The following is a 15,229-nucleotide window of genomic DNA, read 5'->3' on the forward strand; positions in this document are numbered from 1 at the left end:
GTATAATTACTATACAATTCCGCTCCCCGGGTGCGCAGGTTATAGCCACTTTTTCATTTAAAGTTGGCAGGCCTGTCATGGTGGAGAGTCTACATGAAACATTTAAAGCATGTCGAGATGTTGGGATTAAAAAAGAGAGGGTTTTATTAAGCAGATAAATTGGCAGAAAAGCTGGTCTCCAAGGTCATAATTAGCAGCCATTAGCATAATTTCACTCCATCCTTCTGTGGCTCCAATAAAGCCCGGCCTGCCAAACAGACACACAGACCCCCGTCCACTGACACACACACGCAACAGAGAAGCACAAAGACTAGTCCCTGAAGCTCAGACTTCCTTACAAGCTAGTCATGACCGCATATTTGCATTGTAAACTTTAACAGCAGTCTTCGCTCATTATCTGGTGGATTAATAACTTTACTGCCATTCATTTTCACAATTCAAAGCATTATGTTATACATAAACAGCCTTGTACATCAGAACCATACGAGGGTAGAGTGCTGATATGGGTGAAGTAACTAAACACACACACGTGCATATGATAACACAGAAATTATGTCAGCATAATCTTCCAACACCCGTGTTATTTCACTTCAGGGTGTATTATCAAAAAGATAAATAAGAACATGATATCAGAAGCTATCCAAACTATTTTTCATTCTGCAGACTTCACAAACTGTTCAATAGCAGTTGAACCGCAGGTCGAGGGCTAACTTTCACGGCTAATCGTTAAAAGCTAATGGCCGCCCCGTCGGTGCGCCGCTTGCACCCCTCCCGCCGGCCTGCGCGTGTTAAGCCCAGATTAAAGGCACACTTCCCCTTTGAGCTTAGACGCAGATTGAGAGCTCTCCTAAGTCCCTCTCATATCACATGTACATTTCTCCACAGTTGCTAATCGTCCAAAATACAGGGTCCATTAAACAGCAGAGTGGAGCTGCACTTTAAATACTGAATCTAGGAGCTTTACCTAATCACCATTAACAGTGGTTAACACTCCAGAAGTGCCTCTAATGACAGGACATAATTTAGAGGCTAAACGTGTCACACGCACTCAGATGTGCACAACCCACGAAAATAAAACTTGATGATGATGCTTTGCGCGGATGTTGGTCATCTGCCTACGATAAAATAACATTCAGACATGCACAGAGAGGTCAAAAAAGTTTTTGTGAAATTCCTGATTATTAAGCACTGTAGATTGGTTTACCACATTCGAATGATTACCATAGACATCTATTGTTTTTATATTAAGCTGTTTTTTTTTTTTTTAAATATAAAGCTGTTTTTAGTATAATTACTACAGACTAACCCTCACTCAAATCCTAACTCTACCTCTGAAAGTAAACTGCATTTAAAAAAACAAAAAAAAAAAAGTTTACTTCATGATACTTGATTTATACTTTTACATTTTAGGACATCCCAAAAGGGTGGTTATGTCAAATTTAGCTAATTTATGGGGACAGTTTTGTCCCCAATGTTTTTCTAAGTAAATCCTCCCACACACACCTATTATAACAATATTTTACGATTACATATATATATATATATATACCTTTCAGGGCATCCCCGGAGATCCCCAAAGAGACACAGAGAGGGAGGTTTTGTCAAATTTTGCTCACTTCTGGGGACAATTTTGTCCTAAGAGTATTTCAAAGTAAAGCCAAACACACACCTGTTATAACTGAGCCATATTTCTAAAGCTTTCCTGCTGTAAGTAAACCTTTTGCATTTTTTAAAACTTCAAAATAAAAAAAACATTATTTACTTCATGATACTTTATGAATAATTCTTTACCTGTCAGGATGTCCCTGAACATCCCCAAATGGTTTTGTGACATTTAGTCTATTTATGAGGACAATTTATAACAGTTTATAACACACACACACACACACACACACACATACACACACACACACACACACACACACACACACAGACCTATTATAACAGTGCCATATTTCTAAAGCATCCCTCTCACAAAAACTTGGCTAAAAGACATTACTTTCTATGTAAATAAATGTAAAAACATCATTACACAGAGTGAAGGTAAATTCCTGTGTAATATGATTATTTGATTAGGCAGGTCAGCTCTTCTTTGTTATCAGACTGTGGGAATGAAACAAATTGTGGCCAAAATTTCAGACAATCAGCCTGTTGAGCACAGATAACAACAGACCTGCCTTCAGTCGGAAACCGAGAATACCTCACGATCCACTTGGACATCTGGGCTTAAGGAGGTGTACACAACTCACCTCTTTCTATTTACTCTTTATCTTCTACTCCCAGGACGATAAAGTCGCAGATAAAGTCTCCTTTTGCACAATCGACCATTTGTGTGCAACTTCATTCTCTCTGTTAAGAACTGTCTTTTAAGTACATTACTTTACAGCTATTTATAGCGCTCTCAATTTTTCTCTCTGTGGGAATGGAGCGACTGGCAGAGCTGTGAGTGACTCCGCTGAAGTCAATTTATCTGTAGTGCAAACTAGCGAGGGCTCTTCATCATTCATTCACGCTGTATTCACTAATCATACAGCGTTCACAACTGCTGTGAGGGCACTTGGACTTGTCTGGAGTTTTTGTGGGTTAATTTCCCCAGAACTTTATTTAAAAATCGCAGTGTTTTCACACAATTCATAAGAGAATCCATAAGAGCAATTTCACAAAGCACAAAGCAGCCTCTGTTTTGTCCCGCTGACGTGAGGGCTGCGGGGCAACCCCAGTTTCCTGTCCAGCGTCGCCACAAAGGCAAGAACACAGACTCTAATGTCACTGTCAACCATTACTGTTTAGGCATGGGGGTGAAGTCACACACACACACACACACACACACACACACACACACACACACACACACAATCAAAAGTCATATGAGCAAACTGAAAACAACTCAGAAACACACACACACACATACAAATGCATAATAAGCAGTGGTTTGTGTTTGCCGCTGGGTGGATGCAAGGCACCAGCAAGCGCGCTGTGCCCACAGCACCAAGGCAACTGCTTCATCAACACACACTAACACACACACATAGAGGCTTTGCCAGTATTTTAGTCATCACTTCATCTGTCTGCATAGTTTCCTGTCATCTCTCATCTCTAATTATTTATTTCTCTGGACTGACTCATGTTTTCAGTGACATTTTACATATTACACAAAAACACACAAACACACACAATGAAAACTTTCTTAGCCTCTGATTTTCTTCTTTTAATGTGTGTGTACATACTAAGCTATAGTTTATATAATCCTATATATATATGGGTTAGGGTCTACAGTAAGTATATTTAGGTTTATATAAAACAATACATGTCTATAGTACATTCTCATTTAGATGGGAAGAAAAGGATGTTTATTGACTGTGCTTTTCCATCATGACATGCTCCCAGAAGCAGCTGTGAGTTTGACTCAAATGGGAGCAGTTTAAAGCTGGTATAATATTCTCCATTCATACAGGTCAGTTCTATAACAAATTAGGTGTAACAGGCAAATTTAAACAGGCATGGCAGACGCACACACCATCTTTTAAGTTACAATCTCCCCCTTTTCCTGAAGTACCTACATGTACAGAGCCGTTATTGTAGAGCCTGAGAGACCAGATAACTTACACATGACATGAAAGCCTTTAGCCGAGTAGCCCATTGATTTTTATTATCCTACACATGATGCAATTGTCTTCTCTGATGTGTGACTCCTCACCTCTGACCTTCTGTCATACAATTTCTGTCTTTTTATCCTAGCTTTTGAGATAAATATGTAAAATGTGAAACTCTGTACTCAGCGTAAACACTTTACCAACCCTCATGTGTTTTTCAAAGCAGTATGACAAAATAAAGTATTGTGAGAGTCACAATTCACTTTCGTTTTATGAAAAAAAAAATATATATATATATATGTGTGTGTGTGTGTGTGTGTGTGCGCGTGCGTGCGTATATATATATATATATATATATATATGTATAGACAAAAAGGCTTGGAACAACATGAGGTAAAGTGAACAATGAAAGAATTGTCATTTTTAGTGAACTATCACTGCACAAACTCAGTTCCCATCTCTCTCAACGGACATTGCAATGGTCAGCTGATTGCACAGGGGAGGTCTGGGAAGAGTTCTGAGGGAGGGGAGGAGGAAACACTTCAGCATTCTTCTCTGCTGGCCTTCCTTTTTTTTTTTTTTCATGGAGACATGGTTATCAAGTCGCTGTGAGAGCTCATAAGACGTTCTACACAATGGAGCCAGTTTGCAATGAATGGCCAAGAGAAGATCCAGAACCTCCATCAGTGAGGCAGAACACACACACACAAGTTTACTTTGCTTAACATGGGGACATTCCATAGACTTCTTTTGTTTTTATAAAATGCCAATTATTATTACTACAGACTAACCCTAGCAGTAAAAGAATTGTTTTTTTTTTTTTTTTTTTTTTTGCATTACTAGAATAAAAACTAATAAAAAAAAGTATACTTTATTTATTAATCAATTTTCCAATTGAGGACATCCCCGTAGGGAGGGTCAGATTTAGCTTTCTTGATGAACAAATGTGGACAAATGTGTCTTAAAACTATAGCTAAGTGTAAGAGCACACTTTTCGTATCCGACAAAGCACCAAGCTTGTTGTATTACGTGTTAAGTGCTGAAGGTAAAGGCAGGATTTCAAGGCATCTGAGAAAGAAATGACTGACCCAGAGAAAGTCAGACAGAGAGAGTGAGATGTAACACAACCATCCATTAAATGACGGAGACAAATGGTGAAGTGTTAAAGTCCCCTTTCCCCCTCCCTTCCTCGCTCTTTCTCTTTGAGGAATGTGACAGTTTGGCCACAGAATCTCCTCTCAGCTCTTTCTTTACAACTAAACTCAAACACTAGCATTATACACACCAATTATAATAATAATATTAATGATATATATATATATATATATATATATATATATATATATATATATATATATATATATATATAATATTAGTATTTATCATTAAATATGCCACTAATAAATATCATTATTATTATTTGTTTACAATTTAATATTAGTACAAATGCATAATAATAATAATAATAATGTTTAATATACTTAAGATAAAAATACAACAATATCTTTGCAGCAAGCAGTATTTGTTAGAATAATAATTTGTTATAAAATTTTACAATACTTTTGGTAACACTTTCTTAACAGTGTTTATGTTACTGTGAATATACATAGGTAATTACTGTGTAATACTAATAAACTACATGTAATAACTGTATAGCTGTTTGTACTTGCAAATTATTTTGATATTACTATTATAATTAATCATAGTAACATGTAACATGTTTAACACGGACGCTGTAAAATAAAGTGTCACTCAATACAGTTTTTTGTAGTACAGATTATGTGAAAAATGCTTCATAAATCTGTTTCTCTAGGTGTTAAATACATAAAATGTCTTAAAACAACATTTTTGTAAAATATGAAAACTGATTGCACTTTAAATTAAGTTTTAAAGTTAAAAAACATTATTTAAACAGTTCCCCTTTAATATACAGATTTAAGCTTTTATGTGATAAAATCAAGCAAATATTCTCAGTGCTTTTGAATGTCAGCATAGGAACAACAATCATAAATGACTTTAAATTCATTTGTCACCATCAAACAATACAAATGCTCTATTTTCTGCCATTCAAATAATTCCCTGTAAGTAAAGAAGCTGATTGTGAGGTTTTTCAACATTATTTAAAAATGGAAAACAGACTTACAGTGTTGCAGAAAGAGTCAGCATCAGGACAGAGGAGACACCTCACACACACACAGAGCCACACATACACTCTACGTGGACAATCTCTGCGCTTTCCCCCTGTACATACACGCACGCACGGATATATGTATCCGGCATACCCCCGTCTCACATTTTCTTTAACCACCGACAGCAAGCATTACTGGAAAGCAGAGTTTAACCATCCTTTTCTTCTAAGTCATTGTAATCCCTGCATTTATCACTATACATTCTGTTTTTCAGTGTAATCCTTTAAATGTTTAATTCCTCATAGTTGTTGGTATCTTTTGCTAACCCACCCCCCCCCCCCCAGATAGAGCAGTGATTTATTAAAAACACATTTTCCTGACATCTAAATGTGTTTTTAATTCAGGGATAAAACCCTAGAGTTTATCAACGAACAAAAGATTAGTTTCATCTGGTAAAACAGTGCAGCTCTCTAATGTAATAAAAAATATGTGTGTTTGGGGGGGGGGGGTCTAGCATTAAAACAGAGTATTATGGGTAATCTTCCCTATAGAGCTTTAGAGTCAAACCTTCTTTATTCCACAGCAAAGCCACTTTTGTTGACATATTACAGTAGGTGAGAACATTTCCCACCTCACACACAAGATCAGCACAACAGAAGGCCGACAAAGACATCTGGCCACAATAAAAAAACAAAAGAAAGACAAACAACACCAATAGAGATTAACACAACACGGACAAATGGAAAACCTTGGATGAGAACATTAAATAACATGTTTCCTGAGATTTGCATGCATTGTAAAGCAAGAAATTGAATATAAGAAACTCAATTCAAACTGAAGTCACAGAGAAGTGCAACATGAACAAAAACAGCCGGCATGAAATAGAAAGAGAGCTTGCACCGACCCTCATCAAAACACGATCTAACACGCGCACACACATAAAAAGGGAGACTGACATATACAAACACGCAAATGCACGCACAGTCATGCAAACCCAACATTAAGCAGACAGACAAGGGACAACGGTAACCTGTTAGACTAGACGCTATAGAAACATTTACAACAAAGTTTCAGAGTGGGATATGTGCTGCCATGCCTGTTTGTGAACGAGAGAGAGCAATGTTCTGTAGTCAGTATATTTAGTGCCGCTACAGCGGACAATATACAGTGTGTGCCTTGAACTTACACACATCACACATTCATCTGAACTTTCTTCTCTTTTCTAAACCACAGACACATTTACGCAGAGTCAGCCCTAAACGAAACACGGCGTCAACACGCCACACAAAGTACTAAATTAGCCTTTTTCAACGCTAACACACAAACACACACACTTTTTTCTTTCAGATCATCAGAGTAGTTACTTGTTCTACTATCCAGCGTGCCTACGATAGTGAGAGCATGTGTGTGTGAGAGAGACAGGGATAGAGAGAGAGAGAGAGAGAGAGAGCGTGTGAACATACCTGTTAAACTCCTGAGGAAGCTCAGGCTCAGTAAGCATGCTGGAACAAGGGGTCTGAGATGCAAGAATCCTTCCACGGCAACATACACTTCCAACACCCGGAGACCTCCGAGAGCACGTACACACTCATACACGTACACGCGCTGCCTGGTGCTCCTCTAACCTCTCGCAAAACCCAAAGACTGTTTCTGTTTCTCTCCGTAGCACACACACTCTCTCTTCGAACCTCGCACTCACTCACTCACTCACTCTCTCTCTCTCTCTCTCTCTCTCCACCCCTCTCTCTCTATATGGCACTAAGCTGCTGCTAGATCGACTCTTAAAGGGCCAGAGCGTGACACGGTGTAGAGCAGAGCACAGCTTCACACTCAAAACACACACACACACACACACACACACACACACACACACACACACACACACACACACACACACACGCAGCAGCACTGCCCCCTTCCTTCAGCCACGGTGTCCCTCTGTCCCTCCTTCGGATCAAACACAACACTCTGCGCGCGCAAACACAATGCACTTTGTGTCGCACTAATTTGCGTTCATATTTTGGTCTTGGCAACTTCACCTCCACAACTTTCTTTTAAATTCTTCTTTAAACACAATTTTTTTTACTATTTATTTGACAAAACGGCATTTTTCACTCAAACATAAGGTAAACAAAACTTAATTAAAGGATAGTTAAAAAAAAAAAAATCTATCGTCTTCAGATAGATTTCACCCTCCTGTCGTTCTAAACCCATATGACTTTCTGGAACACAAAAGGAGATGTTAGCGAGAATGACAGCCTCAGTTAACATTCACTTTCACTGTATGGGGGAAAAAGAAGAAGCAATGAAAGTGAATGTTGACTGAGACTAACATACTGCCTTACATATTTTGTGTTCCATGGAAGAAAAAAGCAGTAATGCTTTACAATAAGGATGTATTCATTAACATTTGCTAAAATGAACTAACAATGCACCATTATTAAAAATATTGTTCACTGTTAATTCATTATACTTACAGCATTTACAAATGTTAACAATTAGAACCTTATTTTAAAGTGTTACCAAAAAAACCATATAGGTTGGGAACAACATGAGGCATATGATATTTAGGATAGTTGGGTGTACTATCCTTTAAACAAAACAGATTACAAACACTTAATTACTACACTATATATATATATATATATACACACACACACACACACACACACACACACACACTTTAGTTTAAACTATTAATTTTAATTTTCTAGAAATTAATTCTTCAGTTTAGTTTAGTGTCAGAAATGAATTCTCAGGGGCATTCTCTACCTTTACAAATGCATTTAGTATTTCTATTGTATGTCATCCATTTAGGTTAAATATTTTAATTCAACCAATTTGTTAACATAAAAAAGACATAAAAATGCACAACTAGGCCTAGAATATAATATTAAGAGCTATATTAGATATTACAAATAAAACAAACAAACAAAGGAATTCATTACGAGGGTTTTTTTTTTTTTTTGCACCAACATTTTAAATTATGGGGGTATTTTTGTCAGAGCTCCCCTTAATTTCTATGAAAATCATATAGTATCCAATCTCCAAAACTGGCCATTTGTATTAAATGTGGCATTTAAAAATCTTAGGGTGAATAAAGGCACTTTTTGACATTGAGATAATTGGCAAATAAGTGGCCCAATTTATCTGAATTCACTCTAAAAGCAAAGTTTAAGCACGTCAACCACATATAAACATAACTTAGAGTTTTAGAGAGTGCTTTATGCTTTGTGTTTTCTCAGTGTAACTAACACACTGCCCTTGCCCTTTATGGGGGGGGGGGGGGGGCTGGAGTGAGAGAAAAGGAAGGAGCCATTCTTCAGCACAGAGGAAAGGACATCTGACACACTGAAATACAGCAGCAAGACTTTTCAGCTTAACTTTAAACAGAGTGTCAGTTTTTCTCAACATTCTCAGACAGAGAAATACACACATACTGCAGTCCACCTTCTAAACATACTGCTGTCACACTGCATGCGTGAACCTACACACACATACACACTCAAATATATAGGAAAGTTATATGATATATATTTTTTTCTTTTCTCTCTCTCGTAAAGTCAGGGTAAGATTGACAACAACAATTCTAATTATTTTTGTATGTCGTAAACCTAATTTAAGCTAAGAATGAAAAATGCATGTCATTTATTGGGAACTGACTGTAATTTAATTTAAGTTAGCCAGTAAACTCAGGATAGCACCATGGCATGACCTCTCCAGCAGCACACACTGTAATAATGTTGTTAGGGCATTGTGGTGACATTATTTGCGCATTTTCCTGTTGATCGCTGAGGAAATTGTTAGTAGCATGGCAATGCTCAGGACACACACAGACCTGGCTTGACCGCTGTGACCACTGGATGGCCCTGAGACATATAGATGACTAAAATGCTGGTGTTTTTTATGTATGTTTACAAGAGAGTCTGTCTGTCTGTCTGTCTGTCTATCTATCTATCTATCTATCTATCTATCTGTCTGTGTCTGTCTGTCTGTCTGTATTATCCATGTATCTAAATACATTCAATATATCATATACAGGTACTGTATATATATATATATATATATACCTGTATATGATGTGTCTTGGTGTATGAGTTTCTGAGGCATTCAAAGATTTTATACATTTATAAAGAATAGTACCTATCGCATATTGAAAACAATCACAAATCTAACCGATACAGATTTTTCAAAGTGAAAAGGACTGAATAAAAACACACACCTGCTTACATTTGAATTCACAAACACTTACACAAACATACACACATCAGCACAAGCAGCACATTAATAAGCTTCTCTCAGGTAGCAATTATCTGTAGTTAAACATTTTAACGATCTTTCGAGTCAAGGCTGCAAGGTGAAAGAGAACGAAAAAAAAAAACAACAGCAGTGAGACAAAGACTCAGCGCAGAAAATCCATCAGAATGGGAATAAAGGGCAGTTTCCAAACAGTTTCATCCACTTTAAAAGCTGCTATTGATGAAGATGGCTTTTTAAGAGAAAGGGGAGTGTGAATGGAGAAGGCAGGTGTTTCCAAGGTTCAAACTCTCCTGATGCGCTTAACTCTGACAAATCCACAAACTTCACTACTCTAACTGTGGGTTTTAATAAGGGAATTGAACTACTGCGCACACATGCAGCGGGATCCAAAAGTCTGAGACCACTGGTGAAAATGCTTCTATCATAATGATGATAAATTATTTATATGTATTATTCTATATCTACGCTAATATATATATTTTTTCATTACACATCATTCATTATATTTGCATAATGAGTTAAAAAAGTTGAACTGAAGAATGTACATGCATTTAAGAATTTCTTAGGGTTTGGTATGTCCCCTTTTTGTTTTAAAACACTGGAGGCGCACCTGATGATCCATTTTATCTCAGTATGATTTAAGAATGTTCCTTAGAGCATCCTGTGTGCTTCAATGGACGCAAGAAAATCTGGCCTTTTGTACAAAGGTGCTCACATGGTCATTGTCACAAATTTGCTTGTTTGATTAATGACCAAGAAATAGTGCAGAATCTTAATTATTTCTTATTTACATAATAACGCTTCTTTGTTTTACATTTTTTATCCTAGAATTGTACTTATTACCTGTTTTAAATTAGATTTTGAATCCCAGATTTTCAGTGTGGACTCAGACTTTTGCACCCCCCTTTGTATGTGGACGCAGGTATTTGCATACATGTAGTCAGAAAGAGGCATGCAGTTTTGTTTCTATCCATGTATCTGTAACTATAAAAACGAACACGCATGTATTTGCATTTCAGAAACATACGTGCATGCATGCTCGGGCTTTATCTGTTTATCTCCAGCACAAATACATGCATGCATACACACAATAGGTCCCTTCAGCAGATGTGAAGAGTCCAAACCCCCTCACAGCTGTGCTGCATTAGAGGCCCTGAGAAGTGAGGGTCTGACACAGACAACCAGTAAACAATCTCCTTCCACTGGTGTGTACACACACACACACACACACACACACACACACACACACAGCTAAGGTTCAGCTATTATCCCGAAAGAGGCAAAATCAGAGAAGTTTGTCTACTTTCTGACCCCCATAAGCATTTATATCCTTCACAAACCAAACTATGGATCAAAACTGAACAGATTTAATCAATTTACCTTCATTTTATTCTCTTTTAGTGGCACCTGTCAAAGTAAAGAAATAGTTCACCTAAATATGAAAAATCTGTCATAATTTACTCACACTCATGTTGATTCAAACCTGTATGACTTTCTTTCTTCTTTCTTCCGATAAATTTTGAAGAATGTACTGGTTCATACAATTACAATGAATGGGGACTGGAGCTTAAAAGCTTAACAAAGGATGCAAAAGCACCATAAAAATAGAATAAAAGTAGCTTTTACGACTCTTGCTCTATATTCCATGTTATCTGAAGTCATACTAAAGCTTTGCGTTGTTATTCACTGAAAATCTTGACATCCACATTAGCACTCCTTAGTGCATTCATGGGAGAAATAGCATTGTCCGATTCCTGAGCGAGTTGGATCTTTTCAATGAATCAGGTGATCTCGTTCATAAAACCACTCTGAGCGATTTGTTCAAGAATCATATCCCGCTACTTCTCCCTACTTCGAGGATAGCTAGGGCGGATGTCAAGATTTTCTGTGAATCATGACTTAAATTCCAGTCTGTTCCTCACATATAGCTACTATATGACTACAGAAGACTTGAAATCTAGTCATACCGACCACATTTATGATACTTTAATGGTGCTCTTTGAAGCTTGAAAGCTCCAGTCCCCATTTACTTTCATTATTTAGAAAAGAGTGGCTTTTTATGCTCCAAAAAAAAAGGGGGGAAAAGTAGGTTCGGAACAACATGAGTATGAGCAAATGAGAGAATTGTTATTTTTGTGTTAAGTATTCCTTTAAGATGACCAGTAATGAGTTTTGGAAGACAAACTTTTCTGCTGTCGTCCATCTCTCATTCGCTTCCTCTCTTTCTCTCTCTGGCTTGTGTGAGGCGTGTGACAAGGCTGTGAAGTGTGTTTATCTGGACTCACAGAGAGGAAATCTCTGTCTGATGGTTGAGTGGCAGACGAGAGAAGCCATTAAGATAGAGTCCTTATCTCCCATCCTCAGCAGAGGACTGCTTTTATACACACACACACTCTGAAAATCTCTGTAAGTCTGTCTGCATGACTGTTGCTGTCAGTCATCTTGCAATGGTAAATATGAATGCATCACAACATACACAGTGACTGCTTTTGCGTGATGGTCTGTGTGTTGGTCCATGGCTGGGAGTGACCGGGTCACAATGAGCTGTCTTTATTGAATGTAGGGCAGAATGATAGTCTCAGTCACCATTTACTTTCATTGCATCTTTTTCCATACAATAAGGTGAATGGTGACTGATGCTTAACATTCTGCCTACCATCTCCTTACATGTTCCACAGAAGAAATAAAGACATACGAGTTTAGAATGAAATTATGGTGTAATTTCCTGTTACAAACACCCATACACATATAAAGTTCAAGGTGGACATGAATATTAACACAACAGCATATTTACACTCTCTGTCAAAGAGGTGTGTCTTTTGAAGACTCTCTTGTTAGTAGAACACAATGCAAGCCCACAACCTGGAGAACAAAATTACACTTCATTTCACTTTCAAAGAGACTTATCGACCTCACACAACACAGGCGCAACAAAATTATGCATTTCAACTAACACATCACACCAATATAACCGTGAACCAAAATATGAGAGTTTAAACGTGAAGAATCAGTGATTTGAACCGTGTCAGTGAGAATGTTGTATCTACATGTAAAATGAAGTCTTTTATTTCAAAGAGCAAAATATCTTGTTTTCCACAACATGTCTTCTTTAAACAGTCTGGTCTGGGTGGCATTCAAACCCCTTGTGGGTTCTTTATATTACAGAGCACCTAGCAGGTTTCTTCTGGAAACATTCAAGAGCATTTACTTCTACACGGCCTCACCATTTTTGTGCATGCAGTTCTGTGGTGACAGAGAACAAGTAGTTGTAGAGAGAAAGCAAAATGGAAACCGAAACAAGAGAGGAAGACAGCAGCATTGAGATGATTCTCCACAGTGGCTTTGTGCTGCTCCTGAAAAAGTCCATCTGTGAGAAGCTGGATGGAACAAAGCTCTCAGATCTTCAGCCTGCAGCAACAACACCTCCTCATCTTCCATCTGCCTCCACGCCTTGTCTGATGCTGGTGCCACCGTCACATTCTGGCCTTTTTACTGTGAATGAGCAAAGGCCAAAGCTCCACCGGGAGATAAAAACAGAGTGTTTTGGTTGGAGATTGAGTCTACCTGAGAGAGCAGTGAAGGTTTAGGAATGGTGATGGTCTTTCTGTTTGTAGTGGGGATCTATAATGTTTGCGATGACTGCTTAAGAGGATGCCAATTAGCCTTCGAGGAAAAGAGAGATTGAAAGAAAGGCAGCAGTAGTTCTAAGAGGAACCGCAACACAGAGATCTTTTTCTTAATCCTGTTCACCTGAAGGCATCTTCTCTTGGCTTTCCCTCCACAATCCAAACTCCTCTCTGCCTCTGACTGTAGCATAATCCACCAGCTTTTTTCTTTTTGTGCCATGGGCGTCCCCGTCCATTCTCGACCCTGGTGCCAGAACATACATGTTGCCCTTCTTACGCTCCAGCTGCCAAACACTCCACCCTGCCCGCCACAGTCCTGTCAGCTCCTGAGGAGAACAAGCTAAAACCCCTAAACCATGTCCCCTTTCCAGCCAAATACCTGACTCTGCTGACCCTCAGAGGGGTAAATCTCCTAGACTACCAAACACATGCAACACTTACCATGCCAAACTGTCAGACATGGTGCCATGTAATCTCATCCAAACATCCTAGATCCACACACACACACACACACACACACACACACACACACACACACACACACACACACACACACACACACACCATCTTAAACCTGCCAAACATTTAAGACTTTTCCCCATTCCAAGACAGCCAAATACCCTTAAACAGTGCCATCCAGTGTTAACTTCCACAGGGAGGGTACTGGGAATGTAAGGGAGGAATTTGTTTACTTGGTAAGTAGGCATGTAACAAGCTTGATAAAGTACAGTCAGCCAATCATTATGCTAAATAAACCCCCTTTCAGGGTGATACAAACATTTAATTTGCAATAATGAGCGGTTGTGTGTACAATAACATTATTACATATTCCACACGTGTTTAGTCTATGTTCCTCATGGCACAATCTAGTGCTGCTGATATTCAATATATTGTTAACTAGTGGTGAATCATTGTGTTTTTCAACGGTCAGCTTGATACCAATAACTCACACTGATCACACAGTGATCACAGGCATTTTCCCGGTAGGCCGCTGGGTAATTTGGGCTTGACCGCTGCTGCGCATGTACCATCCTGTCCTACAGGCGATATAGATGGCCACCCTGGGCTCCAACATGCCCGCGTGGACCCCATTATAGGGCAATTATTAAATAAACTCTGTAAGACAATGACAATACAATGGCTTTTATTTTGAATGTTATCATGGCTTTTATTTTGAAATCGCTTACACAGTGGCGCAGTTTCTGAATGTGCGAGTTAGCTGAGTACTCAAGTGAACCTCATTATTTGACACAAATCATAATAATAGTGACAACCAAAAACAAAATATTAAGTATAAGATGAGATCTGAATAATCACAAAATGACAAATAACCGCAAGTTACAACAAATACAATAATTACAAAGTGTAAATAAAATCGGCAAACAGTAAAGCTATGAGCAGTCCATAGTCATTTGCATAATTTATTCATACCGCAAAGCATTTCTGGGAGCTGAAGTGCGGCCTGCTGAATAATGCTCACGCCTGATAAAAATGCATAAAATAAGTCATGAAAAATATTACTTTGTGGCTATTTGAGTCTTTGAGGCTTACTTTGTTTAAAGGACAGCAGAAACAGCGCTTGTCAAAGCATTGGGCTTTTCACATTTTCTCAAGAATAATC

At 38.2% G+C, this 15,229-nt stretch overlaps 1 protein-coding gene across 7 annotated transcripts in view; it reads right to left on the reverse strand.

Annotated features, from left to right (window-relative positions):
* LOC127436639 (transcription factor SOX-5-like) overlaps positions 1 to 15,229 on the reverse strand; it is a 318,833-nt gene that overhangs the window by 91,747 nt on the left and 211,857 nt on the right. For 3 of the 7 annotated variants that reach the window (XM_051690888.1, XM_051690893.1, XM_051690887.1), the window contains exon 1: positions 7,186 to 7,403. The exons of the other annotated variants lie outside the window; for them this stretch is intronic. In XM_051690888.1, the coding sequence (XP_051546848.1) occupies positions 7,186 to 7,223 (38 nt within the window). In that variant the 5' untranslated portion in view covers positions 7,224 to 7,403. Of the gene's footprint in view, positions 1 to 7,185; positions 7,404 to 15,229 lie in introns of those variants that run through there. 7 annotated transcript variants of the gene reach the window in all.

This window comes from Myxocyprinus asiaticus, chromosome 47 (genome assembly GCF_019703515.2).
Source record: "Myxocyprinus asiaticus isolate MX2 ecotype Aquarium Trade chromosome 47, UBuf_Myxa_2, whole genome shotgun sequence".
NCBI lineage: Eukaryota > Metazoa > Chordata > Actinopteri > Cypriniformes > Catostomidae > Myxocyprinus > Myxocyprinus asiaticus.